The 26,846-nt window shown below is 40.9% G+C and overlaps 3 protein-coding genes and 1 long non-coding RNA gene across 4 annotated transcripts; all 4 read right to left on the minus strand.

Annotated features, from left to right (window-relative positions):
• Positions 1 to 637: 637 nt before the first annotated feature.
• Positions 638 to 3,431, minus strand: LOC143334837 (uncharacterized). Its single transcript, XM_076753766.1, has 5 exons — positions 3,396 to 3,431; positions 2,727 to 2,863; positions 2,450 to 2,565; positions 2,014 to 2,157; positions 638 to 1,915 (listed from the first exon to the last, which is right to left on the minus strand). Exons 2-5 carry the CDS (start codon positions 2,824 to 2,826, stop codon positions 1,229 to 1,231), a joined length of 1,047 nt encoding a protein of 348 aa, XP_076609881.1. The 5' UTR covers positions 2,827 to 2,863; positions 3,396 to 3,431; the 3' UTR covers positions 638 to 1,228.
• A 514-nt stretch (positions 3,432 to 3,945) lies between these two features.
• Positions 3,946 to 9,016, minus strand: ndufv1 (NADH:ubiquinone oxidoreductase core subunit V1). Its single transcript, XM_076755288.1, has 11 exons — positions 8,853 to 9,016; positions 7,438 to 7,547; positions 7,269 to 7,351; positions 6,943 to 7,113; positions 6,412 to 6,595; positions 5,677 to 5,866; positions 5,330 to 5,542; positions 4,790 to 4,956; positions 4,620 to 4,701; positions 4,350 to 4,495; positions 3,946 to 4,184 (listed from the first exon to the last, which is right to left on the minus strand). Exons 2-11 carry the CDS (start codon positions 7,540 to 7,542, stop codon positions 4,107 to 4,109), a joined length of 1,419 nt encoding a protein of 472 aa, XP_076611403.1. The 5' UTR covers positions 7,543 to 7,547; positions 8,853 to 9,016; the 3' UTR covers positions 3,946 to 4,106.
• Positions 9,017 to 9,116: 100 nt separating this feature from the next.
• On the minus strand, positions 9,117 to 17,148 carry hcn3 (hyperpolarization activated cyclic nucleotide-gated potassium channel 3). Its single transcript, XM_076755369.1, has 7 exons — positions 16,196 to 17,148; positions 12,895 to 13,324; positions 12,596 to 12,757; positions 12,258 to 12,476; positions 11,567 to 11,713; positions 10,624 to 10,864; positions 9,117 to 10,455 (listed from the first exon to the last, which is right to left on the minus strand). The coding sequence occupies exons 1-7, from the start codon at positions 16,651 to 16,653 to the stop codon at positions 10,253 to 10,255; spliced, it is 1,860 nt and encodes a 619-aa protein (XP_076611484.1). The 5' UTR covers positions 16,654 to 17,148; the 3' UTR covers positions 9,117 to 10,252.
• Positions 17,149 to 19,024: 1,876 nt separating this feature from the next.
• On the minus strand, positions 19,025 to 20,132 carry LOC143335659 (uncharacterized). Its single transcript, XR_013078438.1, has 3 exons — positions 20,053 to 20,132; positions 19,206 to 19,260; positions 19,025 to 19,098 (listed from the first exon to the last, which is right to left on the minus strand). It is a non-coding gene; the product is annotated as an uncharacterized LOC143335659 (long non-coding RNA).
• Positions 20,133 to 26,846: the final 6,714 nt, after the last annotated feature.

The raw sequence follows: 26,846 nt of genomic DNA on the forward strand, positions 1-26,846 counted from the left end.
AGTAAAGCAGTTTTCTATAGGATGTTTTTGTTTTGTGTACGAATTGAAAATTGTGTGATCCAGACGTCAGATTATGATAGTACCAGTAATGGAGAAAGTATTCGAAACATTTACTTAGTAAAAGCAGCAATATATTAATGTACAAATACTCCATTACAAAAAGTAATATAATAAAAGTAGTATGTAAAGTACTGTTTATGCAGAATGGCATAATGAATTATAATATCAAAGCTCATGTTAACTGCTTTGTGTACTGGGTATTTAAATCTATAACAATGCACCATATTTTATGAGTAGATATGTTTTTATGTAAATCTTAAAAAAAATTAATCTGCAAAATAAATGTCAAGTAACAGGTACAGTATTTCCTTTAGAAATGTCGTGAAGTAGAAGTATAAAGTAGCATAAAATGGAGATACTCAAGTAGTACTTGAAGAACCTCAATATTGTGCTTATATACTTTACACCACTGGGTAGTAATTTACACAGAAACTGAAAATGATCCACCCACTGCACAGGTAAATGCTAAATAGACTGCACTTATTTTGCGCTTTTCAATCTTGACATCACTTTAAACTCTGCCTCTCATTCAGCCATTCATACACACACTTTCATCGAGGGTCTGCCAAAGACACCATGGAACTGTAAGTATTGTTTAATTCAACAATTATTTACTTTTTGATAAAGAAATTTAAGACCATAACATTGCATCATTTAAGTGCCATTGTACAGAATCCCATACCCTGGCCCATTCATCAGGTTTTGGATTTTACTGTGTTCAGGAATTACGTTCACCATGTAATTGTCACAGAGTTTTCTTGAAAATAAAATAGTACAGCTTATATACAAAATGTTCCCACAATTGAGGGAGAATCAGCTAGTTGCTCTACAATGAATATAAAACATTTCAGGTACAATAGAGGTAATATGGACAGCAAAAAGGCCCTTGTGACATGAGCTTCTAGTGGACATAAATCATAACTATGTACAGATTGGTATAGAGTTTTATTCACAGGTGTAGGATGTCTTTCTAAAAGCAACTGAAAAATGGCAATCCAGAAACAACCCCCATAATTCAATTGTGTTGCATAACGTCCCTTCAAAAACTCTCACCCTGAAATATTCACATAGATATCTTCTATCTATACTAAGGAGAATATGATAGAAATACTCTGACAATCATTTAACTGAATGTTGTAAGATGAAGATACAGTCTTTTCCCCATATATTATCTTTGCTCTGCTCCCTCCTCTCCCTCAGTGTGGGTGTTCTGGTGAATCTTTAGGCTGCTCTCTCGTGCAAAGATCTTTCCACAGGTGGGGCAGGTGTATCCAGAGTGGTGAGCCCTCGCCATGTGCGCTTTGAGCAGCTCAAGCCGAGCGTAGCTCTCATCACACTCTGTGCATGTGTGAGCCTTGCGGGGGGGAGGCCCATGCGTCTCCCTCTTGTGTGCCCGCAGGGCTGCAACAGAAGGAAATATGAGGTCACAGTCTGCTTCTGGACAAGGGATCTTGAGCTGAGCTTGCGGCTCATTGGAGGGGCATCCCTCTGTTGTAGAGTCATCGTATCCTTTGCAATCGCCTGTTTCCTCTTCTTGTTTGATCTTCTTGTTGTCAATCATCGCTAACTGAGTTGCGTACTTGGGTTTACGGCCACGTTTTTTGCCCTGTGGCTTAACATCACAGTTTAGATCACTGGCGAATCTCTCCTGGTGCAGCAGGAGCTCTTCTTCTGTCTGGAAACCACGACTACATTTGCAGCACTGGAAGGTGTTGATGTCATCGGCCACTACCGGGCACTGGGGGTGCACAGCAATGCGATGGTTGCGAAGTCGTGAAGGACTGGGGAACATGGCGCCACAGTCCCTGCAGGGACACCGTCGTTCTATGCACTCATGTCGTCTGTGTTTGTTCAGCTGCAACACATTTAATATTCATCATAGACAATAAACAATTATTTTATCATTTCCCAAGCACAAAAAACAGGCTTACATGTAGCCTGCTGTGCCCTCACCTCTGTGAAGGTGAAGAAGTTTTTCCGGCAGTAGGAACAGCTGAAGGGCTTCTCCTCTCTGCTGTGGGTGGCCTGATGCTGGCTGAGCTCATCAGAGGAGGAGAAGCACTTGTCACACTTGTAGCAAGTGAAGACCGTATTAGTCTAAAAATGATGAGCAGAAACTTGGTTCAAAATGTGAATCCTAACTCAATGTTTCACATCAAGTTTACTCTATGGGAAATTGTAACAAATAATGCTGTCACAATACCAGAATTTGAAACTGCGATTCTCAACACCACAACACGTACACAGTACTTTCAACACTACTGATTGTTATAAATAAAGATTAAATCATTTTAAACATGTGGTATCGCAAAAGTGTTTAAGTATCGATACTTTTGACAACCAACACTACCTGAAACCAGACATGGCATGTTCAGTCTCTTCTCCCTACCTGCTGGAGCTGCTGCTTGTACTGCTCCCGGTGACTCTTCCTCATGTGTCTCTCCTTGGCTTTGGCGTTACAGAAGGTGATGAAGCACTGGAAACACTGCAGACTCTCATGCTGATCTGCATCACGATGACATGAGCTGCTTGATTATTGGTGAACAGAGTAGAGGGAACAGATAGATGCTGCACAGCATCAAAGCCTGTCTACTTAGGCAGTCACAGTTGGATTCACTGCATCACATCGTGTATGAACTAACTTACGCATAGAAATGTTAGCTTACAGGACTGCAGAGGGACGACCGCGGGTTCAGACTTGATCTCCGCTGATGTGGACCTCCTCTCACTCCCAACAATGACTTGCTCTATCTTCAACATTTCCATGCTGATGATTTCATACAGTAACTCCAGCCGTATGGAGCTGTAACACAGGACCACACTGTTGTTGCATGCACACTGACAATGCACCATGTAAGTTGTGTTACCAGGCTAAGCTAAAGCGACTGTAGCAGATGACTGCAGTGGCAGACGTGAGGCTAGCGTTAGGTTAACCCTCATACGTACGAGGAAGCGGATATTTTGGTTAGATAATCAAACATTGGAGACTGGATTCGTTGAAAACAAAGCTCAATTGCTAAAAACGGACACGTTTAATGAAAGGTGGGTGTTTTTCATTTACGACCAATGAAATAAAAACTGAAAACACAGCTAACGTTAGGCCTGAGCTAGTTGCCAGAAAGGATGGAGGCAATGGACCCTGGTCGACACATGCACCGCTTCAACTAAAAGCGAGACTGCTGTGTTCATATATTTTAACATTATTTTAAATTGTGTTCCATGGTGCTTTCTTCTGTTTTGTATCTATGCGTTTTAAAGCTGTATCCATGAGAGGAAACGCTATTAATTTTGGCTTATGTCTTTGTAAACAATTCAAAAAGGCATCCATTTCTTACCGTGACAAACATCCACCGAAATGAAGCCGCGGTGAAAATTCTGCCCACATCACGTGACACGAGAAAGGTTGCCAAGCATGGAGTTATCGCGAGATTTAAGACAATGACAGCTGTGTCTGCATTGTCTGTGGAGTGGCTTTGAATCTGTTTAGAAACGGATGCTTGAAAAGGTAAAACCACGCTTATCATTTGGTAGCTGTATTTACTCGCATCTTTATTCGATTTATTTGATAAATTTATTGTGTCTATTCTTTCTATAATAAGCGTTCAAGTAAATTTAACCCTGGCTGTGCTGAATGTTTTACTACTGTGTGCTGTCACATCCCTAAACATTGCATAATAAAAATTGGAAAGAGAAGAAATAGTACTTTAATAATAACTGCATTATATAGTGGAGATTATCAAAAACAACTCCATTAAATTGAAACTACCTGTTTGAAAAATATGAACAAAATGGTTATTGTTAGATGTTCCTTTGTACAATTTTCTACATGTAAAACGCTTCAAAAAGATTGAGATTAAAATATTACAAAGACAGAACAAAAGTCTCTTGAAGGTTCATATAACTTTATTCAGACAAGGCAGACACATCAATGTAAAACTTGATGATGAGGTGATCAGACGGCACATTATCGCGTTAAATAATTTTCAAGGACACAGGGCTGGGACATGTGAGGCAAGAGAAGAAGTTCAAGGAGGTGGAGGAGCCATTTAAGCCCTGGCCTGCTTCTGCTGCTCGTATTCAGAAATTCGGCTTTCCATCACAGGCCTGAAGTGCCTGATCAATCCCTGAGAGCACAGACAAGAGAATACAGAAGAAAATTGTTCATTAATTTAGCTTGAGTTAAAGCAGAATAACAACAGAATTGAATAAAAACAGTAAATCAGAGATTATTTGCAAAAAAAAAAGACTGTGTCAATTCCTGGAAGAGGAACAACAACCCATGTGTTTACCTGCACTGGCCAAGCTGCACCATCTCCCAGAGCACAGATAGTGTGTCCCTCAATCTGCTTACTGAGCTCCCAAATCATGTCGATCTCTGTTGGCCGTGCATTGCCTTGCACAAAACGCCACATCATCTTATTCATCCAGTCCACACCTACAGACACAAAGGAAAGGGGAAAAACAATGTATTTTTAGGTTTGTAAAAGGTAGAGACCCAATGTGTGTAGCGTTAAGGTCGGCGTAGTTGATGCATAAAATGACACTGAAGTAGCACTCACCTTCTCTGCAGGGTGTGCACTGGCCGCAGCTCTCATGTTTGTAAAACTCAATCAGGCGGGCGATGGCTCTGATGACGTCAGTCTGCAAAAACAATGCATCCACCAATGTAACAGATGTTTGATTATGTCTTGGGGCGTCATGAATTATGCTGCAGAGCTGACAAACTTACAGATTTGTCCATGACGATAAGCGCAGCGGTGCCCAGGCCAGTCTGAGCCTGGATGAGGCCGTCAAAGTCCATCAGCACCTCTTCACACACGTTCTTGGGAATGAGGGGTGTTGAGGAGCCACCGGGGATTACAGCCAGCAGGTTATCCCACCCACCACGCACTCCACCTACCAGACAGATGTTTGTTTCAATTAAGTAAAAAAACTGCATTCAGTAAGGCTGTGCTTAAGCTGTCTTAATCTTTTCAGTCCACAACCCCCCTAGTGCAGGAAAACACATGCAGATAAACAAATGTATAACAGAATATATTCAGGGGTCCCTTTCAGCTCTCAAGACGAAGCAATTTTCTTACAATAAGAAGTATTTTCTTGACAAAATCCCATTACTCTTGTCATAAAATATCAAACATCTAACTCTATCTCCCACTTTGAGACCCAAGTTGTTATCATCAACTCAAAAATGTTGCCTAACTGAATTTGAGCAGGAGGCTCATTACAACGCTGGATAGACTTTGTGTCACATGCTCTGTGTGACATGTACCTGCGTGCCTCTCAATGAGGTCTTTCAGGGGGATGGACATCTCCTCCTCAACGGTGCAGGGGTGGTTAACATGGCCGGAGATGTTGAAGAGCTTTGTGCCGGAGTTTCTCTCTCTGCCAAAGCCCACAAACCACGAGCCTCCACGACGGCAGATGGTGGGCGCCACTGATACAGTCTCCACATTGGCAACAGTTGTTGGGCAACCAAATACACCTTTGAGATAGTGGCAGGAGTGAGATGGATATTTCACAACTACTTTTATTTGGAAAGTACAATTGTTTTTGTTTGTGTTAATGCTTTGCAATTCGTCCCACACTTGTACACTCGACCTGTGGTCTGGAACTCACCCACATCAGCAGGAAATGGGGGCTTCAGGCGGGGCTTCCCCTGCTTTCCCTCCAGGGACTCAATAAGAGCAGTCTCCTCTCCACAGATGTACGCTCCAGCACCACGCATCACAAACACATCAAAGTCATAACCAGAACCACAGGCATTCTTCCCAATGAGGCCGGCAGCATAGGCCTCATTGATAGCCACCTACGAAGAGATATTGAAAATATAATGGTTTTAGGATGAATGATTACAGAGTCTTGTACAATCATACGCTGTGTTGTACATAAAGCTATGAAGGTACCAAAAATCAATACGAAGCCAGCTTCGAATGTGGCGACAGAAAAGACATTGCCATGATATCAACAGCAATTTGGTTTTATCTAAAATGAGGTCATGACTGGACAAAGTGAAATTAGATTAAGATACGTGGATTTGGGCACTGATGTTCCTTCTCGAACTTTGAGAACAGTTTTGAAGAGGACATCAGTCGAGTTCAGATTATTAGATTAGATGAGATATTAGACTAACACACAAAATATGTGGAATATTCCATATTTCATCACATTTTTGAGTCATTCGAGACTCGAGAAATCCCTGAACAGAAACACTCAGCCCTTGCTAATGCAGATTTTGTGAGTTAATAGTAAAATCTGTAAAATAAATATCATACAGGAATGGTATTTTACCCTTATCCATAATTTGATTTGATCATTTTAAAGTTTGTATTGCTTCAGTCTGTCCATTTTCACCTGCAAGTTGGACGATTCATTGTAGAACTCTCCTCTGATATAGATATAAGCAGCACGCGCCCCCATGGCCCTCCCAGCGACCAGGCAGCCCTCCACCAGCTTGTGTGGGTCGTTCCTCATGATTTCCCTGTCCTTACAGGTGCCAGGTTCTCCCTCATCTGCATTCACCACCAGATACTTTGGCCTGAAGCAAGAAGTTAGAACAGTGTTTAATACAGCAAATGTCATTTCACCCCAACACAACTTTGTATCTTTATTCAATGACCACCCCCCTCGCTGGCTGCCTGCCTTAATGGCTTCCTTTAAATGGCTGATGGGGATGGAACTGATGAAAATCTAACTTGCTGGTTTTCAGAAAGAATGATTAAAATATCAAGCTAATTGGTATGTGAAAATGTCAAAAGAATTAACATTAACTGCTGATAGCAAGATATGGTTAATTTTTGATGAATGATCAAAATACTTAGTATGAAAATAATTGCTAATAATAAAAGAGCTGATATATGTGCATCTGTTTGTGTCCTCACTGACCTGCCATCGCTGGGCTTGTTCATGAAGCTCCACTTCATGCCTGTTGGGAAACCAGCTCCACCTCTCCCACGCAGGCCAGAAACTTTGATCTCATTGAGGATCCAGTCAACTCCCTTCAGAAGGATCTCCTTAGTTTTGTACCAGTCACCGCGCTTCATCGCCCCCTTCAGCCTGAAGCACAAAGAACTCAAGGTCAAAAACATGCAGAACTGGGATTCTTCTTTTACATTTACTCCTCAGCATATTATTTTGCATTGTGTAAGTGGATCAATCAAATTAATATTATGTTTTAGATTTTCCAGAGCACATGAGATCAGGGGTGTTACCTCCAGTCATGGCGGCCATAAAGGTTTGTGAAAATTCTGTCCTCATCTGCCAGTGGTCCAAAAGTCGTTTTCTTAGGAGCACTCTGGAAAAGTAAGACAAACACATAAAAGGTTAACCCCATTGCTACCATTAAAATGTCCTTTTTTAAACAATGTATCAGGTCGGTACCTGTGCTGTGCTGTTGAATCGGGTGATTGCAGTCACTCCACCCTGGCTGACAGCAGCTGGAGCACGAGCCACCCCACTCACCACTACTCGAGCCAGGGACAGCATACTTCCTGCAGGGAGGAGAGACCATGACATGGCAAGTCAAACAAAACATATCAAACAAACATGAAATGAGGGACAGTCAGAGTCAGGGCTGCATCTAATGATTATTTTCATTATTGATTCATTTGCAGCTGGGTCAATCACATCTCAGAAAGTCCAATGTGGCATCTTCATATGTTTTGTTTTATTCTGACCAATAGTTCAAAACCCAAAGATGATCAGTTTCCAATGATATAAAACAATGAAACCAGAGAAACAAAGAGGGCAAATTCTCACATTTGAGAGGCTGGGGCCAGAAAATGTTTGGGATTTTTGCTCAATAACAATACCTAAATATTTTTTTTTTAAAACTTAGCCAGTTAATTGATTAACAAAATAGTTGATAAGTAAGTACTTGAGTTTAGACATCTAACACTGGAGAACTGTGTAATGACAAAAGTATTACGTACAAAAACTTGAGTTTTAATACCAAAAACTCAGGTATGGATTTGACTCTACTGCAGTAAGAGATACAACTGAATATCTCTGAGACGTATTTACAAAACTGGAGAGTGCCATTTGAAAATATGTGTAAATTTCATTTTGGACTCACCAACCAGTCATCAATATGTATTTTATATATGTAATTTAATGCTCCTATCAACTGTGTACAACATGTTTTAATCCAGAGCTCTGGAGCGTTTTGAGACCAATGAGCAGAATCAAAACAAGTCGAGTGAAAAAGCCGACGCTGGTTCAGTTTAAGCCGCGGATGAAGATTATTTCAACACAATGACCGAAACAAACACTGGATTAACTTTCATTTGATGGGGAGGACCAATATGTACTAGAATTAAATATGTTTTGACATTGGGACAGCATTGTCGGAGATCTTGTGTAACTTCTTATGTGATGATGTTATGTCAGAGGTACCGCCAGCACGTTAGCTAACGAAGGTGAAGGCGAATCCTAACAGTGTTATTAATCGTAAAACTCCAGCTGTAAAGTTTAACGTTTGCACATTGGTAAAGAAACTGAGTAACTGTGGATAAATCTAAACTGTCTGGTCTTCACTTAGTCATATTGAGGGTACAAACTGACCTCCATGCGCATACTGCTAGCGACGGCTAGCCTAGCGCTAAGCTAAATTAGCTAGCGGTTAACCTTGCAATGTCAGAATAAAAGCGGCGAATTTGCGATGTAGCACCCAAAACTACAAACCGACAACGCGTGAATGAATTCGCTAATACCTGCTGCAATGCAAGCTGCATAAACATCAATTAAAAACGATGAACTGATTGATGTAAGTTAGCAAACAAGTCGGTTTTTCTTACCTTCTCTACGTCCCGAGTTTATGAAATGTAGACAGGAAGTGGATGCACAAGGACCGGAAAGTGTCACCAAAAACACAGCCGCAGCGCTGCACAGGCTTTTAAAAAGTTCTGGTTGCACAACATGCAGACAACGAACCGCCCCTCAAAGGTGTGTGTGTGTGTGTGTGTGTGTGTGTGTGTGTGTGTGTGTGTGTGTGTGTGTGTGTGTTTGTGTTTGTGTGTGCATGGACATATGCCGTTATGAATTACATCTCTGAAACAAACTGTATAGGTAAAAATATATTTTTATATCACGTTTAAGGTCAGGGTAGAAATATTTAAATTTACATGACATCGGAATGAGGGCCATTCAGCAGAAAAAATGAAATTATGAAAGAGGACAGGATAAGTAATGTGTTCAATATTGAACAAATTCATGTGATAAATTAATTAACTAATAAATACATTTCAATAATACATTTTAACAATAGTTATTTTTTTTCACTGCATCAAATTTACCAGCAAAAAATATTCTGGATCAATCATTGCAGCACACAAACATTCGAGAAGGTGACTTACAGATTTAAACCATTACTCATCTTATCAATATCAGTATTTATTCTTATTGCATGGTTGATTGGACTATCAACCTGTTAGTGTTAAGCCTATTCACATTTGTGGGGAAAAAAAACACCTTAGAAAAGTGGATACTAAATTGTAGAGATGCAAAGGTAGACTCATCATTTGTTGAGCTTTGTCCGAGCTCAAATGTGAGTTCAAAGAAATGTGGCAATTTAAACAATGATGTATAACTGTGTACAATCTGTCTCTGTACGGTTATTACATCACAGCAGCTTATCCTCAGTGAACACCAGTATTAAACCCTGACTTGATTCAACCTACAGACCTGAGGGCTCATTTAAATCAGTGCTACTTACAGCTGTATGATGGATCACCCAGCTGGTGCTCCTGTGTGCTTCTAATATCTCCTTTGAACGATGTGATGGATAATGAAATAGCAGTCTCAGAAAGCACACAGGCATCTGAGAGTGATCCTTAAAGCAGTATTTACAGCTGCTGCCATTGGTAAAAAGCACGTGTATCACCATAATACAGTTTGTAAATTACACGATGGATCTAAGATGAAACGCTCATAAAGATCTAACACAAAAATATTCATGTAGCTTGTTGAGATTCAAGTAATGAAATGAAATCAACTGAAGGTACAAATGCAGCGATAATATGTTAATAAATAAAAGTGAGGGGCTCCATCAGGTTGTCCATCACTGAGCACTAAAGTAAAAAGCAATCAGTAGAATTTACATGGACGGTTTCTTTGTTATGTGGTCGAGTTCAGTCAAAGTGTGACAAATGTCCTCCACATGTCTGGCCGCAGTCTCTCACTGTTGGTACCGAGGACGTCACTCAGGTGGGGGAGGCTGATAACTGGGTCTGCGGGCGACCCGTCCCAGTCGGTCCACAGCCACACTCTCAAACGCCCTCCTCATCAGAGGATGCTCCTCCAGGACCTCGTTGAAACTGTCCACACTCAGGGAGTAAAGGCGACAGTAGGTGTCAGCCTTCACGGTGGCTGTGCGTCGTCCTTGGGTGAGCAGGCAGATCTCTGGACCAAGGCAGGGACAGTCAGTTTAACTTTTAAAGCAACCGTGTCTATGGATTAATTGATTAATTAACTGATTGATATTGAAAACAGCCAAAAGTTGCAGCTTTACATAAGCATACATTTGATAGTGAACTGTTTGAAGGCTGAAGTCTGTGACAAATAATTTACCCCCAAAATATGCTCCATCGTTGAGCGTAATCTCTTTACTGCCACGTGGGATAACAGTGACAGTGCCGTGCTGGATGAAGTACATCTTCCGACCCAGAGTTCCTTCTCGTATAATCAAGTCTCCAGGCTGGAAGACTTCGAAACGCAGCTTGGTCAGGATGACTGTCACAAAATGAGGGTCAGTGTTGGCAAACAGTGGCATGTTGGCTACCAGTCCACGACAGTTATAACTGACAATCTCCTGCATGGTGAGACAAAGAGGAGACAGGTGACATTAAGGAACGGTCAAAGAGGTGCCTAGAAATGGTTATTTTATCTACACACACTTTACAATTAACATGAACATACTGTGTTGTTTTAATGTTGAAGATTAATGATATAAGAAAGTAACAAAATAAGTATTGAAATTCTTGTTTTTCTTGTGTGAAGAGCCACTAATGGACTGACTAATTACTGGAGAAAATAATAACATATTGATCAACAATGTCTGATGTGATGCATAACAGTGGAACACAGATTGCTGCACTTTGAAGATCAATTATCCTATTTTATGTGGTTCTGCATACATTTTCCAAATATTTTAAACATACAGTACATCAATATCTGAAGAAAACACAATATTAATAGTATGATATTGATTCAGAGCTGAAACCATTTGTCTATTAACTGATTAATTAAAAAGACAGAAATTGGTAAACATCTGTGGGTTCTGGACTGTTGTTTAGACAAATCTTGCACCCTGCTCATTTTTTTCTGACATTTCATAAAGTAAACAATTGATTGAAAACAATTAATTGAGACATAGCCAACTGTTAAATCGATATATTGATTTCCACCTTATCGCCCAGGCCTAAATTTGCATCTGTGTGGGAATGTGACAATGACAGAGAGAAAGAGAGCAAAGCAACAGGAAGTCAGGTCAAAGGTTTCATGAACGACAAACCTCTTTGAGCGGATCGCTGAGCTCTCCGAGGATGCTGTCCTCATCGAACATCTTGCCTTGGAATCGCTGCTCGTAATAATCGTGGATCCTCTGTCTCACATCCGCTGGCAGTTTGTGGAACGACATGTACTGCTCCACTTGCTTATACTGAAAACATTTGTACAAAACACATGGCGAGTTGACCTTCATGAGGATGTAAGTGAATTTCCACAGGGCTGATGTCAGATGTCACATTTAGTCACATTTCGTTCCATGTGTTTGCTGAATTATTTCTAAGCACAATAATTATGCATTTATTCTATTTGTTTAGCAGTTTTTTCCTCCCAGTTTTAAGTGGATTACAAACTCATTTGTAATGGGCATTAGCAAACAGTGATCCAGAACAAAGGGGCCGCCATTTGTCTATCATCCATTCTGCTTTATCTTGTGAAAATCCCCTGGAAAGGGTCACAGTAGGGCCACAAAATCCATTAGGTAATACACATATTCTCTTGGCATTTGGCAGAGTTTCCATGAATAAAGTGCGAGCAAGTAAGCAAGCTTATGATATAAAACATGGCTGTGATATTAAACCTCGCAGCCAGAATCACATTAGCATCCACGTGAGGCTCCCGGGGCACAAAACACCTGAAGCTGTATTGCAAAATGTTTCAGTCTGTTAATCTTGTCACGTCTGTGCAGGGATGATTACCTTCTCTTGATACTGGCGGTGCGAGGCATCCAACGACTGGACCAGGTTAGTTGCGTGACCGAGGAACATGGCATAGCAGGTGGCCCCCACGACCATACTGATCATGGTGAGCCAAACGTCAGTCATGCCTTCTGGAGGGTGGGCACCGTATCCTATACACAGCATGTGACTCATGGCCATAAACAGGGCGTAGGAGTACTGTATGTGCCAAGTGGAATTCTGAGGAGAATGGAGTAAAAACAAGGGGAGAGGACACAATAATGTTGCTTTGATAAAATACACTTCACATCAGAGTAAGATGAGGAGAATGTGAGTAGTACGTATGTACATGTACTGACCACCATATTATTTTTGGACACCCAGCAGTCTGGGGGGAAGTCCTGCAGCATTGGCACCATGAAGGTCAGGCAGCCATCCCAGTGGCACAGCAGCAGCATCATGCCAATCAAATTGACTATACGCACCACAGCACTGGCCAGGTCATAAGTCATGTGGAAAATCTGACGGAGAGGAAGTTGTATGGAGTAAAAACACAACATTAAATTGGAAAAAAATGACTTTCTGATGTGTAGTGGTCTGTATGTGAACATGAGCTCTGTCTCTCTGATTCTCCCTCATCCTCCTCCCCTTCCTTTACCTCCTCCCACTGGTGAATGTAGCGGATGAGGCGAGACAGCCGGAGAAGACGCAGCAGACTCAGGATCTTGGTGAAGCGCACGATGCGGAGGGCGCGTGCGGTGCGGTACACGTCAGACGACTCGTGCCGGGACTCAAGGTCGACGATGAGGAAGATGTAGTCGACGGGGATGGAGGAGACGAAGTCCACTAGGAACCAGGTGCGGAGATAATGCATGCGGATCTCTTTGGGGTCCAGGATGATGTGGCTGTCCTCTCCCGGGATGCCCGTGCGGAAATTGAAAACCAGGTCCATGAGGAAGAGAGTGTCAGACAGGACGTTGAAGATGATCCAGGGCATGGTGTTCTGGTCTTCAAAGAAGGTGATTCCCCACGGCAAAATGACCAAATTGCTCATCATCAACAGAAGCATCACAATGTCCCAGTAAAACCTGGACAGAAGAGGAGTATGAGCTTTTTATTTTTTCAGAACTGCACATTTGTGTATCCAGTGTCCCTAAACATGTATTGTTAACTGGACAGGATATAACACCAAAGATGAGGTCCACAGTGCTCACAGATCACTTCTTTGATTCAGATCCAGAGAACTTTATTGATCCTGAGAAAGGCAATTCATTTGCAGGTTACCTAGTCCATATACACAACTTCAAAACTCACAGACAAGTTATCTGTAAGAGGCAACAGATCAATGTGCACGGGTCAATACAAGGAAACAATGAGCAGTAGCAGATAGAAAAAAACATCAGATTTGATTTAAATGGTGTTCCTGTATTTCAGATGCATGGGCCAGACGACGCCATCGGACAGGCCAGGAAGCTCTGAAGAATCAAAGGCTGAAGACTGATTAATATGTCCTCAGTCTTCAGGGTTTTGCGCCTTGTTTTAGTGCTTCAAACAGCCACACTCAGTGTAGTTACAAAGGTGGGCTGGGAAATATTTCCTTTTCTATCCAAGCCTGTCCTTTGCAGGTTAACAGTAACACACTGCTGCATTAAATCAGATGCAAAAGCTAAGAATTTTTCTTTTAAATGTATGAATGGCAACCTCCATGTGTCATGATCTGAGTACATAAATGTACTTGTACACAGAGGAAAAAGTCCTCACACGGGCTCATACATGTACAGTAAGTGTTCTTGGTTTATGCATGTGTATACGGATATGAATGAAAGCCAATATGCGTATTTAACAAAATATCAAATGATTCCTTTAAGTTAGAGAATTTGAATCAGCTATGAAGGTCAGGTGAAGTCATCCACTCAGGAGGACAGTGTGTCATCCAGGGCTTGACCCATCTCAGGGGGAGGCTTACTCTCATAACAGCTTCTGTCACAGGAGGAACTCCGCTCATCAAAAATGTATGGCATTTACCTCATGAGACCCAGTGTACTATCAAAGAAGACAATGAAGAAAACAGCACTGCTACTGGAAATGTCTGTATGCAGTCTGCTGCTTTTCTGATGCTGAAGCCCAGACGTGTGCGCTGCACATAGCTGCTCTCATCACCGTCTGCTTCATGTCATACTGGTCCCTTTTTCCTTTAGGTCTCCAGTGTCTCGTTATACACCACGGCTACACGGTTTAGGTTTCCTTACAGATTGTTTCCATCAAGTGTCAATCACTTTGGGCTGCCCTCAGTCTCTTGCATTACAGAGGCACAGTAACAGAATATGAACCAGACTATTTCTGATTACCGTCACACGTCGGTGATGGCAACGTGAACCCTGTGAGAAAATGACCTTCTTCTTTAGCCAGTCAGAGCGGAGACACAGGAACTGATAGATTAAGTCGTCATTCTCATTCACGTTTATCCCTCCATCAATCTCTTGTATCCATGTCCTCTGTGTCTACACGCTGGTTTACATGACTGCTTATCGTCTCCTCTCATGTTGCAACAGATTAGTGGTTGCTTGCTGCTAATAACTCAGAACCTGGACCGCATTATAGCTGTTTAAGCATGTGCATATACATGTGTGACAGAGGGGCACTATTAACGAAATATAGTTTGTAGTTTTTTAAAGCAGAGAAGCAAAGAAGTTCTTCTTCTACTTCTGAAAGACTGAAATATCTCAACAACTATTGAATTAAGTTTCTTCAGACATTCATGATCCTCAGAGGATGAATGCTGGTGATTTTCCTCTGGTGCAACCACGACATTTACTTGTCCAATACTTTGATTTATTTATGTTTTGGATATTTATCTTCTCTATAAACAAAAAAAGAAAGCAGATAAAGATGTGACAAGAGGGTTAAAATGTACCATATAATGTGATCAGTCGCCCCCTTTTGGATTCCACTGAGGGACTTTTGTTGCATTTCCTGTCACTTATTTTTCATCCACTTCTGAATAAAAGCCCAAAATGCTTCTCCATCTCTTTCTCTCTCTCTGCATATATACATATATTATATGTTGGTTCAATAAGAGGGTCATATCAGTGCAACAGCTGCTTATTTACCAGACTTTAAACTGGATTCAAAACGCTAAACAAAAAACAGCTAACTGACCTTAACCCCAAAACAGGATAACTGAGTGCCAAAAACGTGCTGTTCCAACTCATCTATTCTAAAGGGGAAGTTGGAGCATACGGTTTAAGGAGAGCAGGCCTTCGATAATCCTCCCTTCAGCTGTCTGTGTATTATTGCATAATAGAGCAAGATTGGAATTATAGGGATTCTTATGGGCAATAATCCCTCTGCATGGGTTTATCCTCTCTGTCTGGCATAGGCCTGATGTTTAAAAATTGTTTAAATTTCATGGCAGCTATTATTATTGACCCCACAGATGGATTACTTGGGCATCAATGCTAAGACGTTGCTCAATAAAGCAAGCAAAAGATAAATGATCTGGCACATCCTGCAAAAGTGAGGCCAAATGAGAGCAATAAATTAATGGATGTTTATCAAATGGAATATATTTGATTACTAAACTATTAGGATCTATGAATGCAGTTCCTCATACGCAAGGAGAAAGGGAGTCACCAGTGCTGTCATTAATCCAAATGATCTTGTCCTATATACTGTATCACTAATCAAATCCCTTCATCGCCTTATCATGCACGAGGAACCATGACATCAGCTGCTGTACTGCAGTCTGTCCTTGGAACAATCGGATCTGAGCACCACCCCGGGCTGTTTGGTTGGATGAAAACTGGATGCTTTCAAGGGAAATGTATGAAAGATCAATGGCAAATTTCTATATTTTCCACAGAAATATGTAGACAAACCTTCCCACAACAAACAGCACTGAGAGGAAAGTGGTGTGAGGTGAAAATGAAGTTCTGAGGACACCCCAACCTCATCATTACCTGAAGTCACTGTAGGGGTGGATGATCCACACTCCAAAGCTCTTGACCCTGGCCTGCTCAGCGGCAACACCCTTATGACTGCCAAACATGCGCAGGGAGAACTTGTTGACCCCCGGCTGCAGCATGGATCCAAACTGCCTCTGGAAGTAGGTGGACTGGTCCTGTGCAGTGTCATCCTCGGGTTCTTCGCCGTCCACGTTGGTGTCCAGCAGGCCATCGGGATCCGCCGTGTAGTCATCATTGTGAGTCTTGACCAAGGAGAAGAGCGTCCTGGTCACGTCGGCCCTCTTGTCTGTTTTTGGGGAGGGGGTGGTAGGGGGGCTCGTCCTCTGGGAGCCACTTCTCCATCTCGAGAAGCGGAGGCTGCTCCAGCTGCGGTATTTGGGCGTCTCCGGTTTGTGAGTCGGACTCTCGCTGATGCTTCTCGGTTCCTCTGCACTCCTGGAGAGGCTGGTCATTTTTACACTTTGCACTTTAAAACAGGCAAAACAGGGAGGGCGCTTTTGCCCCTGGATTTGGCTTGCAGGGGGCTGGTTGTAAAGTTCACTTACTGATAAAGTTTACTGCAGCTGTTGCTTCTGTGTGAGGCATTATTTTAGTGTTAACTTCCTTTACAAAAAAAGAACAATCCTGAAACTCTCTGAAGTAAAACACCATGCAGCTGCTGTGGTTTTAAAGTATAAAACAGTGACACCACAGCAACTACAAAATTAAGTACCAGGATGCCAATTTAACTCCTTCCAGAGTACATTGAAAGTGTCAGAATCTTATATCATAAAAACAAATGGTTTTCCTCACAAGAGTTGTCACAATATAAATCCATAAAAAAGTTGTAGCGTCCTTTAAAAACAGTAGTTTCCAGTAATGAATGAAGCCCGCTCGCCGTCAAAAGAAGAACTCGGATGCACTGTGTCCGCCTCTGTTTGACCATGAGAGGACGGATGCATATTGACAGAGGGCTCAGTAGCCTTCAATAATCGGCTTGTTGGCAAAACTGCATCCACTCACCTCTCTCCTCCTCCTCCACCTCCTCCCCCTCCGCCCTCCCTCGTCCGGCACGATGAGTCCCTGCTGCTGACCCCGCTGCAGGTCGTGTTGCTCAACCAGGACGAGGGTCCTCCGGGTCGGCGGCAAACCACGACCCCTCCATACCGGCTGAAAGTTTCATTTGATAAGAGAAGATACTGAAAACGGTTGTTGTTTTTTCTCTTTCACTTATTCTGCCCTTGTTGAACGGGCTGTTAATATGAACTTATTAATATCCGCACAGACCATGCACAAAAGGCACTAAAAATCCTTTATACTGGCCCCACACCACCAAAAATGATATTACATTTATTTAAGTCATAAGACAAAAAAAAAATGATTTAAAGATACAAATTTGCTGTAAAGGAACAATTCAAGTAAAACGTTCAGAGTTATGTGTTTAATTACAGCTGTGCATTCACTTGCTCATCGCTGCCCACATGTGCCCTCTCCTGGTATCTTCCCGTCTGTGACCAGGCCAGTGTCCATTATAGACCCCTGCATCACATTTCATCATCGTCGGAAATGGACTTCTCTGAAGTGGCAGGTGTCGTGTTTACATCAGTGACTCAGACACACACAACAGGCACACTTGAGAAGCTGCAGTCACCATTACTGGGTCACGCTGAATGCCACCTCCTTTCACAAGTTTAGTGTTTCTGATATCATGGTCAATGTTCATCAGTAACATCAGTAAAACGCTTTTTTTTTTTTTTTTTTTTTTTTTAAAAAAATGACATTTTCGGAGGTACAGCTCTCTATGTACATCCCTGTTTTTAACAACAATTTGCTGTTTTATGGGGTTTTCAGTCCAGCACATAAGAAAGTAAAGCTTACTTTATTAACACAGTTTCAAAGTGATTCACATATGCATGAAAAAATCTACATGATTAAGCAAATAAAGTAAGAATAAATTACGATATAAAACACTGCATCATTTGAGAGAGCTCATGCTTCTTGAGCAAAATAAATAATTTAAAAATACAGTGCATTAGTTTAAAAAAACAACATGAACCTGAAGCCCACCTTTTCAGCTTGATGTCTTATAATGTTTTATGGCCTTTATTCAAATCGTATTTAATTATTTGTTTGAAACCTTTTTATTGCATTTATTAATGCTAATCGTTTTTTATTCTTGCATTTTTATCATTTATTTCACTCATATTCATTTGTTTTTATTTGTATTGTCTCATGAACTTGTCAGTCACGTGTAAAGCAGTTTAAATTGCAATAAATTGTATGAATGGTGCTATATAAATAAAGTTTGACAATTCTAAGACATTAGATAAGACAGCAAATGTAGGGTTGTAAGACATCAGCCATGTGATCACACTGTCTACCCACCTCCCTCTTTCCCTTCATTTTGTGCGTGTACTCTGTCTAATGAAAGCAAAATATGGCCTTCTAGACATATCAAAAAACTAAAACAAGTGCCTAAGATATGATAAATGATCCTACAGAAAAACAGCCTGTGAGCATCACAAACATTTCAGTAAAAAATCCACTCTTATTTTCAGTGTTATGGGAAACATTTTAGCTCAACAGTATATCAGTAACATTTCATACATCACAGGATAAATATCAAAAGTCAGAATCGGAGTTGCAGTTCAGTCGCTGAGATTTTATACCGTCTTCAGGAGAAGCTCAGCTGGTTTTGTTGCCACAGAATTTCCTAAAGGACACAAACATTTGATTATTCCACTATGGACGCTCCCTTCCAGAAAACACTTGCTTCTGCGTGACAAGAGACTTTTTTGTGGCTTACAGAGCTAGTGGGTCCTTCTTCACATGATCACATATCAGTCTGTAGCCCGTCAGCTGCGCTCTCAGAGAAATAATCTCTTCCTTCCAGGCATCAGACTCTGCCTTTAAGGTAGCTTGGAGACAAAGAAAGAGAAGGAACAATGCAGACCTAAACAGTAATTGTTGTATTTGACCACATGGTGGCACCAGCTGTTGACCATAAATTATGTTTGAGTTATACCTTCAGTCTCACGGTGTTTCTTCTCCATGCGGGCCAGCTCACCAGTTTTTGTTTTCTATGGTAACACAGGAAATATGCTTGTCAAAATAAGGTGCAACACAAACACTGAATACTTACTTTAATACCTCACAATCAAACCTGTAAGACTAGAGTGGATGCTTTTACATCAAGGTGTGTTATTCACGCAAGGCGGAGACAGGCAGTTTTAAAAGTATCAGTGCAACGATGTGGAAATACTCCAGAACAAAAAAAAGTGAAATTTGTGCATTCAAAATGCTTCTTAAATAAACATGGAATCAAATCAGCAACAAGGGCAGAAGTACCATCCTGCAGAAAAATATGTAAATATTACATCTGCAACAATACATTAACTGTTGGAACTGGTGTAGTAGGTGGAGATAGTTTTAAATACTATATATACACAGTTAGGTGGTTCAATCCAGTAGGTCATGTTCCCTTCAGTGGGTCAAAAGTACTTTATAATAATACATCTCCACCTCTGCCCAAGGCCTTAATGTTTTCACAAAGCACGTCGTATTCACAATTATATTTGTTTACTTTCTAAAGGGTGGATGCTTTACCGGTTCTTGACTGCCTCATTGCTCTGCATCATCCTGGTGCAACAAATCTATAAGTTGGGTGTGATCATTTGTTTTAAGCTTCAATCTGTCCTCCTGGGTTTCCTGATTCATACAATGAGTTTCTGTGCTACTGATATGTTTTTTCTTCTGTAATAGCACATTCAGCTTTTCCATATGTGAATCAAAATAACCAGCCCCACACTCTGACCGTGTCATATAAAAGATTGTTTTGTGAAAGAATAGCATGAAAAAGAGAAGCTTGTCACCTTTTCTGCTTGACAGGCGTCATTTTCTGTTTTCTTCCTCTCCAACTCTGGGCTGAGTTTGGCCAGTTCAGCCTCCAGGTCCTGCACCACTTTTGTTCCCTGAACCAGCAGCTTTTCCACAGTCACTTTGAAAATCTCTTTATTGGCATGCTCATTGTCAAGTTCCTGTGACACCATTTGCAGCTTTTCAGACCCCTTGTCTAGCATTACCAACACCTGATATTGGCCGGCAATAATCACCAGCAGCCCCATGGACACCAAGGTGGATAGAATGGACACGATCCAAAGAAACCGCATGGAAGCTGTTTACTGTAATGCAGAAAGAGTGAAACCAAAGAGGAGAGACATAAAGGTCAAGCTCTTATTGTCAACAGTGTGATAAATTTCCTACTTTCTGACTCATATGTCCTCTTACCTTTTTATTGTATGTAGTCCACTTTAGTTCCTTCTTTCTTCTGCTCACTAATTTGCCCCCAGACAACAAACAGCCACCAGGATACAGCATGCAGGCTGTCATTTGATTTGCCGCTTACGCCAGTTCATGCACTTCTCATTTTGCCTCCTCCCTCTTTCTCAACAGACTGCTCATCTGATTGAGTTTCACACTGCAAACAGGTTGAGCAACTCCATTAACATTCAGTGTAGCTGGTGTGATTTAAATATTAAGGTGATAAAGTCAAAATGTGTAATTTGGCTGCAGTATAGGTAAATAAAGGGGTTTTACTCTGGTGGGAAGAGGCCCTGTGTTTCCCAAAGAGAGAAGCTGGTGGCTCATTGGAGCAATTGAGCACACCTGTGACCAATGAATGAGTCAGGGAAAAGTATGGGCAGAGTATTTGAGATCAGGCCTTCTTCTCATTTCTCAGCTTGTACATCCTCCATCCTCTCCTCACATATTTGTGCCCCATGCTAAAGTGATGCAGGCAGAGGAGGCAAGGAAGAAACACGAGTCGAGAGAAACTGAGGCAAAAGGCATGTAAGACAAAGGGACATCACTTCAAAGTGATATGACAGGTGGCACAGCCGTGTCATCTGTCCATTGATTTGTTATAGTCTGCTGCTGCATTTAATGGTCTCTGTCACATGAGCAGAGCAGTGTTCATGACTACTTGTACATTTACTTTTAATTCAGTTCTGTTAGGATCTGGATCCTTGTCCACGAAGCAGGTGTTTTCATTCATCTACAGATCTTTTTGCATCAAAAACATGGAACCCAGTTTTTTTCTTGGCCAAGTTCAGCCAGCTCCCGCTTCATGGAAAGGTGCCTGAAGGCTTGCCTGAGCCAGTCGATGAGATCCACCTCGAGAACAGGTTTAACACTCTCACAAGAAAACATCAAATGCTCATATCATTTTTTGCTGAGGATAGTGGATTTTAAGAGTCAGTTTTAGTTTGTCTTTCTAAATGACAATGTGGCATTGTCAGGGGTGTTCATAACTCAATGGCTCATTCTGCTCTCGTAGCGTCATTTTCAGCTGCAGCAGGTTGCTATTTCAGAGGAAAGCCTCCCAAGACCCACTACCTGCTCAGCACCAAACAGACACAGTTAGTGAAGTGAAGCATTTAGCAGGTTCAAATAGTCATTTTAATACTTTCTTCATGAGGCAAAACCAATTTTTCACAAGAAAAAAAAAAATCTTGTGACTCCTGAGTTTTACAGTATCTTGCAGCCCCTGGGGGAAATCTTGAACTCCAGGTTTGGAACTGCTTTTCTTTTCTAAGGAACCACTACTGCCGTCCTGCTTGACTCATTCTCTCCTGCAGCTAATGCTTACAACCCTGCCCACATACTTCATGGCCCCGCTTTGTCATCTCTGGTCTGACCGGCCTTACTGGTTTTACTGGAGTGAAGGAAAAATGTGGCTGTCCACACAGTGACACAGGTCACAGTGACACAGGTCACAGTGCAAGGGCGGCCCTGAGGATCCCTGTCCATGTTTGCAAGCTGTGTGGATTTTGTTTAGTTGGCTAACAAGTTAATTGTTTAATAAAGATGTGGTTATCAATGTTGACATGAGACTGTTCCAATGTAAATACAATACGTAGCGTATTGATATACCGGCAGCCAAAAATCTAGATTTATTACCATACAGTAAGTTAATCTGGTATATATTTTTACATGTTTTTCATGTTATTGACATATAATATTATGAATCAACAAATTCAATTTTATTGTTAGCCTGTCTGTCTCATTTTTTTCTCCTCATGATAGAAATAAAAGGCTTTATTCGTATTTTCAAACGCTATGTTTCACTTTCAAGATTACAAAAGAATTTTAGGACGAAAACTAGCCAGTGTGTTTGGTGAACACAGTGCGCTCATGGGTAATGTTAGCTGGCTTCCTGACGTGTAAACAGCCCCAAATCCAAGGACATTGTCGCTAATGTCAGCCTACAATCTATAGTTGCCGAGCATTCAGGACTGACTTTCACACAATGGAGAAATATTCTGCTAATGTAAGCAGGATAAAGTTAGCAGTTAGTAGCGTTAGCATTGGGTTAGCTAATGTATGTAGTAGACCTAAACTAGTTGAATGAACAAGCTAACGTTGACAGCTTAAGACATATATGAGCATTCTCTCATGGATTACTGGGACGCTTGACTGGAAGGGAGCCATCATTGTTATATCCTGTCCTTTTCTTATTATCCCATGACAAATAAAAATGTCTGCCGTGAAATATATTGATGTATTTTTCTGGTGTATCAAAAATGTACAGTTTATCATTTACATTTTATACATACTCAAGTTCAAATATCCAAATAAGCTTATCTGGAGAGATCAGCCAAGACGGATGCAGTGTGTATTAATATAGGTTTGTGGGGCTAATTTCATTTAAACTGTAGGATTAAGGGTTACATTTATTAAAAACATTTAAAAACCAACTGGATTGTTTGAAAAATACATAGTCAGAGGTGAAAAGCGCACTGTCGCACTAAAAGCTGACATTTTGGAGATGCCGAGAGATGCAGAGGTTTCACAGGACATGAATGTATGAGAACAATCTGCACTTAGCCTACGAAGAAAACATTTACGTATGTGTGTGTGTGGGCTTGACTATATAATGACTGCTACTGATATATATGTACACGTGCAAACAGGTACTTGTAAAAGGTACTTTTACGTGTTCCTGCTGAGTAAATAAAACGATCAGATAAAATCTTTTTTTCTCTATCTTACACAAAACACAACAGTGGTACAATTAAGAAACAACAGCACTATTTCACCGTATGTCCACTGCTGCTATGACGGCAGAAAATACCTCCACTTGATCCTTGTGAATATATTTATGATAGCATTGAGGGAGCTCTTAAGAATTATGCATTTACACAACACACACCCACCCATTATTCTTGTGGGTGTTGACAGCAAGGTCACAGTGTCAACAAATAAGTCATAGTTGTTGAATGTGTTACAGTAACACTGTAAGGTCAAATCGATGGGCAGAAAACCAGAAGACAATCATATGTGGGTTTTAAAAAGCAGATAACAACGACCACAATGAGACCAAGAGACATTTTGAATTGATCTGTGTTATAATCACTGCACTTTTACCGTTTTTTGGTGTCTCCTGATCCATTTTCACTGTTGAACTCACTGAAATTAATTTGCGACCTGGTAAAATATTGTGTACAAAGAGCTGGAGTCCATCTCTTTTCCAACCACATCAACAAAGACTTCACAAAAAAAATGTATCACATGATGCTGCATTTGCTCACATTGAGCCACCTAGAAGCTGATAGGTCCATTACTGGAGATAAGAAAGTATTTAAGCTTCCTTAAATCCACCAGCTGAACCCTTGAATGCCTGTTGACCCGCTCAGGTGAGAATGATGTGGATATCTGAAGTACTGAACAAACTATTTACTCACTCATTACCTCAAGTACGAGTGGGAATCCTCTCATGCGATCAGTCACGCGTTTAGAAAATTTAATGTTATATATTGTGTGGGTGAAAAGCATGTTTTTCTTTCTTTCTTGGGTTTTGTTTTTATAGATGCTGATGTGAAAATTGCTGATATTTTCCTGTTCTTTTCTTATTATTTTTTTGTATTTAATTTTTCTTCTCTACATGTATTATCTGTATATTGAGATGTGTATGCTTGCAAGATGGCATATTTCTACAAGTTAAGTTAAAAAGTGTATATTTTTCCTGATTATGTCAATTTTGAAAATCTCTCATTGGTTTGCTCCTTTAGGTACTCTCCAGGAACAATCATGGGATTGTTTGTTGTGATCTTTTCAGCTCTTCTGCTGAGCGGTAAGTTATCAAGTATTACTTTTTCAATAATGAGAATTTCTCTCACGAGTGTTGTTTCAGTGAGATATTACAGTATGAGTTGAAATAGATCACAACAAAAGCTCAAGAAAATCAGCTTGGAGTCAATACAAACTGTCAGCTATAAATATATTGTTTTCAGTAATAATGTCACAGAAATGATTATACATATGTTCAGATAAACATGCTCATATTGATATTTTGCAGAACATAACTAAATCTTGGCAGCAGTTCCTGATATTTTGTCTGTATTTGTTGTGTGCTGTACTCACTTATTTAGTCCAATAGAGAGAAAGATTTATGCAAAGCAATCATTAAGATGAAAAATGCCACCCTGAGCTGTGAATTAATAAATTTTTTCTTCTTTTTTTTCAGGATTTTGCAGAAGTTCACCAACCACTTCAACACCAAAGTCAGGCACCTGCTGGGTCATGGGTAATCTCCACTACACCTTTGATGGCAATTATTACACCTTCATGGGCAACTGCACCTATACCATGGTCAAGAACTGCAATGTTAATGGGACCCTCCCGGCCTTTGAGGTGGAGACCAAGAATGCGAACGAGGGCAACATACAGCTCCCATCAGTGGAAAGTGTCATTGTCAATGTTTACGGGTTCAACATTGAGATAGTTCGCCTTGAGTTTGGAATTGCGCGGGTGAGTCAGTCATTGCTGTCATTTTCCATGTGTTGACATTGTGTGGATGCTGAATATTGTCATCTTCACAAGCTGAGTGTATGCCACAGTACCTTGTACTCCTGTTATCCATGGCAGCGTGGAGGGCTGTGAAACATGGTGTGACAAATCCAAGTAACTGAGACATTATTGAGATTTTATTTGTGGACAAATATTCCTTTCAGGTACACAAAATTCTGATAGTGTGGAGAAAGTTTTGAAACTGGCATTTTCAAGGTGGTAAATAAACTTTGCAGAAAGTACAGTATAATGAACTGAATAAATAAAGTATGAAAAATCCAGATTGTTGAAACAAATTTAGAGACTTACTTTGTAAGTAAAACATCTTTGGCAGAGGTGATGACTCCCATGTGGTGTGATGTTATTCTCTCCATATTTTCAAATATATTGCTGTATAAAACATGCTATACAAGTGAAATTTGACTTATTTTCAGGTGAACTATCAAGAATGGAATCTCCCAATGAGCTTGAACAACGGCCAGGTGAAGCTTCTCCAGGAAGGTTTGTTTGTCATCATGGAGACAGATTTTGGCCTGAGCGTGCAGTACGACTGGAACAGCTACCTTGCCATCACAGTGCCGGGCAGTTTCGCCAACAGTGTGTGCGGCCTGTGTGGCAACTTCAACAACAAGATGGAAGATGATCTCACAACTCCAAATGGTTCAGTAGCCAGCAGTACGGCAGCACTGGGAGCGAGCTGGAGGGTTCCCAGCGCCTCAGATGATGCCTATTGTCAGGATGAATGTGTTGGCCAGTGTGCTGAAAGCTGTCCTCTCAGTAAAGTTCAGAAGTTAGAGAAACAAGTCTTTTGTAGCACCCTTGTGCAAAATTTTGTTGAACTCGTAGGTTGTCAACCTGAAATTGACGTCACTGTCTTTGAAAGCAACTGCATGGTCAACCTCTGCAGGGGTGAACCCGTGAACACATATCTTTGCAGCAGCCTTCAAGGCTTTGCTGACATCTGCCAGAAGTCTGGGGCCAAAGTTCCCAACTGGAGGAATTCTTCTCAATGCCGTGAGTCATCTGAAGTTTAAAAAGCATTAATACATGTTTTAAATTAAATTACTTACTGTCATAGTGTACTTCTCTAAATCTGACACACTTTGAGTCTTTTCTTTTCATGCTTTCTACTTTTACTTATTTTTATTTTTAATTTATTTTACTTTTTACTTAAGTCACTAGTGACTTTACAAAATGAGATTCTGCATGCAAAACGCAATGACGCCACATATTTCTTGGTTCCAGCTTCATAAATGTGAGGGTTTGCTGCTGCTCCTTTAAATTATTTTAATGATATTGAGGCTTGGACTATTAGTTGGACAAAAGCCTTGTGAAGGTGCCACTTTCGGTAATGTTTACAAACCAAACAATCAATTGATTAATGGAGAAAATAATCAGCACATTAATCCATAATGAATTTAATTTATACGAATGCATGAGTAATCTCTACTGATTATCTCATGATATAATATATGACCGTACAACAGTCACAGGGGTTAAGGGATTACGTTAAGAACATTTCGTGACTATACCTACTTACTTCCTACACGACTGACTAAATGTGACTGACATAATATTTCCACTGAGGATCTATCTCCTCTCTGTCCACACAGCTACACCCAAGTGTCCAGAAAACAGCCACTATGAGTTCTGTGGGAGCGGCTGTCCTGCTACATGTGCAAACACTCCCACCAACTGCAGCGCCACCTGCGTGGAGACATGCATCTGTGATGATGGCTTCATGCTCAGTGGCACAGTGTGCGTCCCCAAGGCTCAGTGTGGCTGCATGTATGAGGGTCACTACGTAGAAGCCGGAGCC

Source organism: Chaetodon auriga, chromosome 17 (assembly GCF_051107435.1).
Source record: "Chaetodon auriga isolate fChaAug3 chromosome 17, fChaAug3.hap1, whole genome shotgun sequence".
Taxonomy (NCBI): domain Eukaryota; kingdom Metazoa; phylum Chordata; class Actinopteri; order Chaetodontiformes; family Chaetodontidae; genus Chaetodon; species Chaetodon auriga.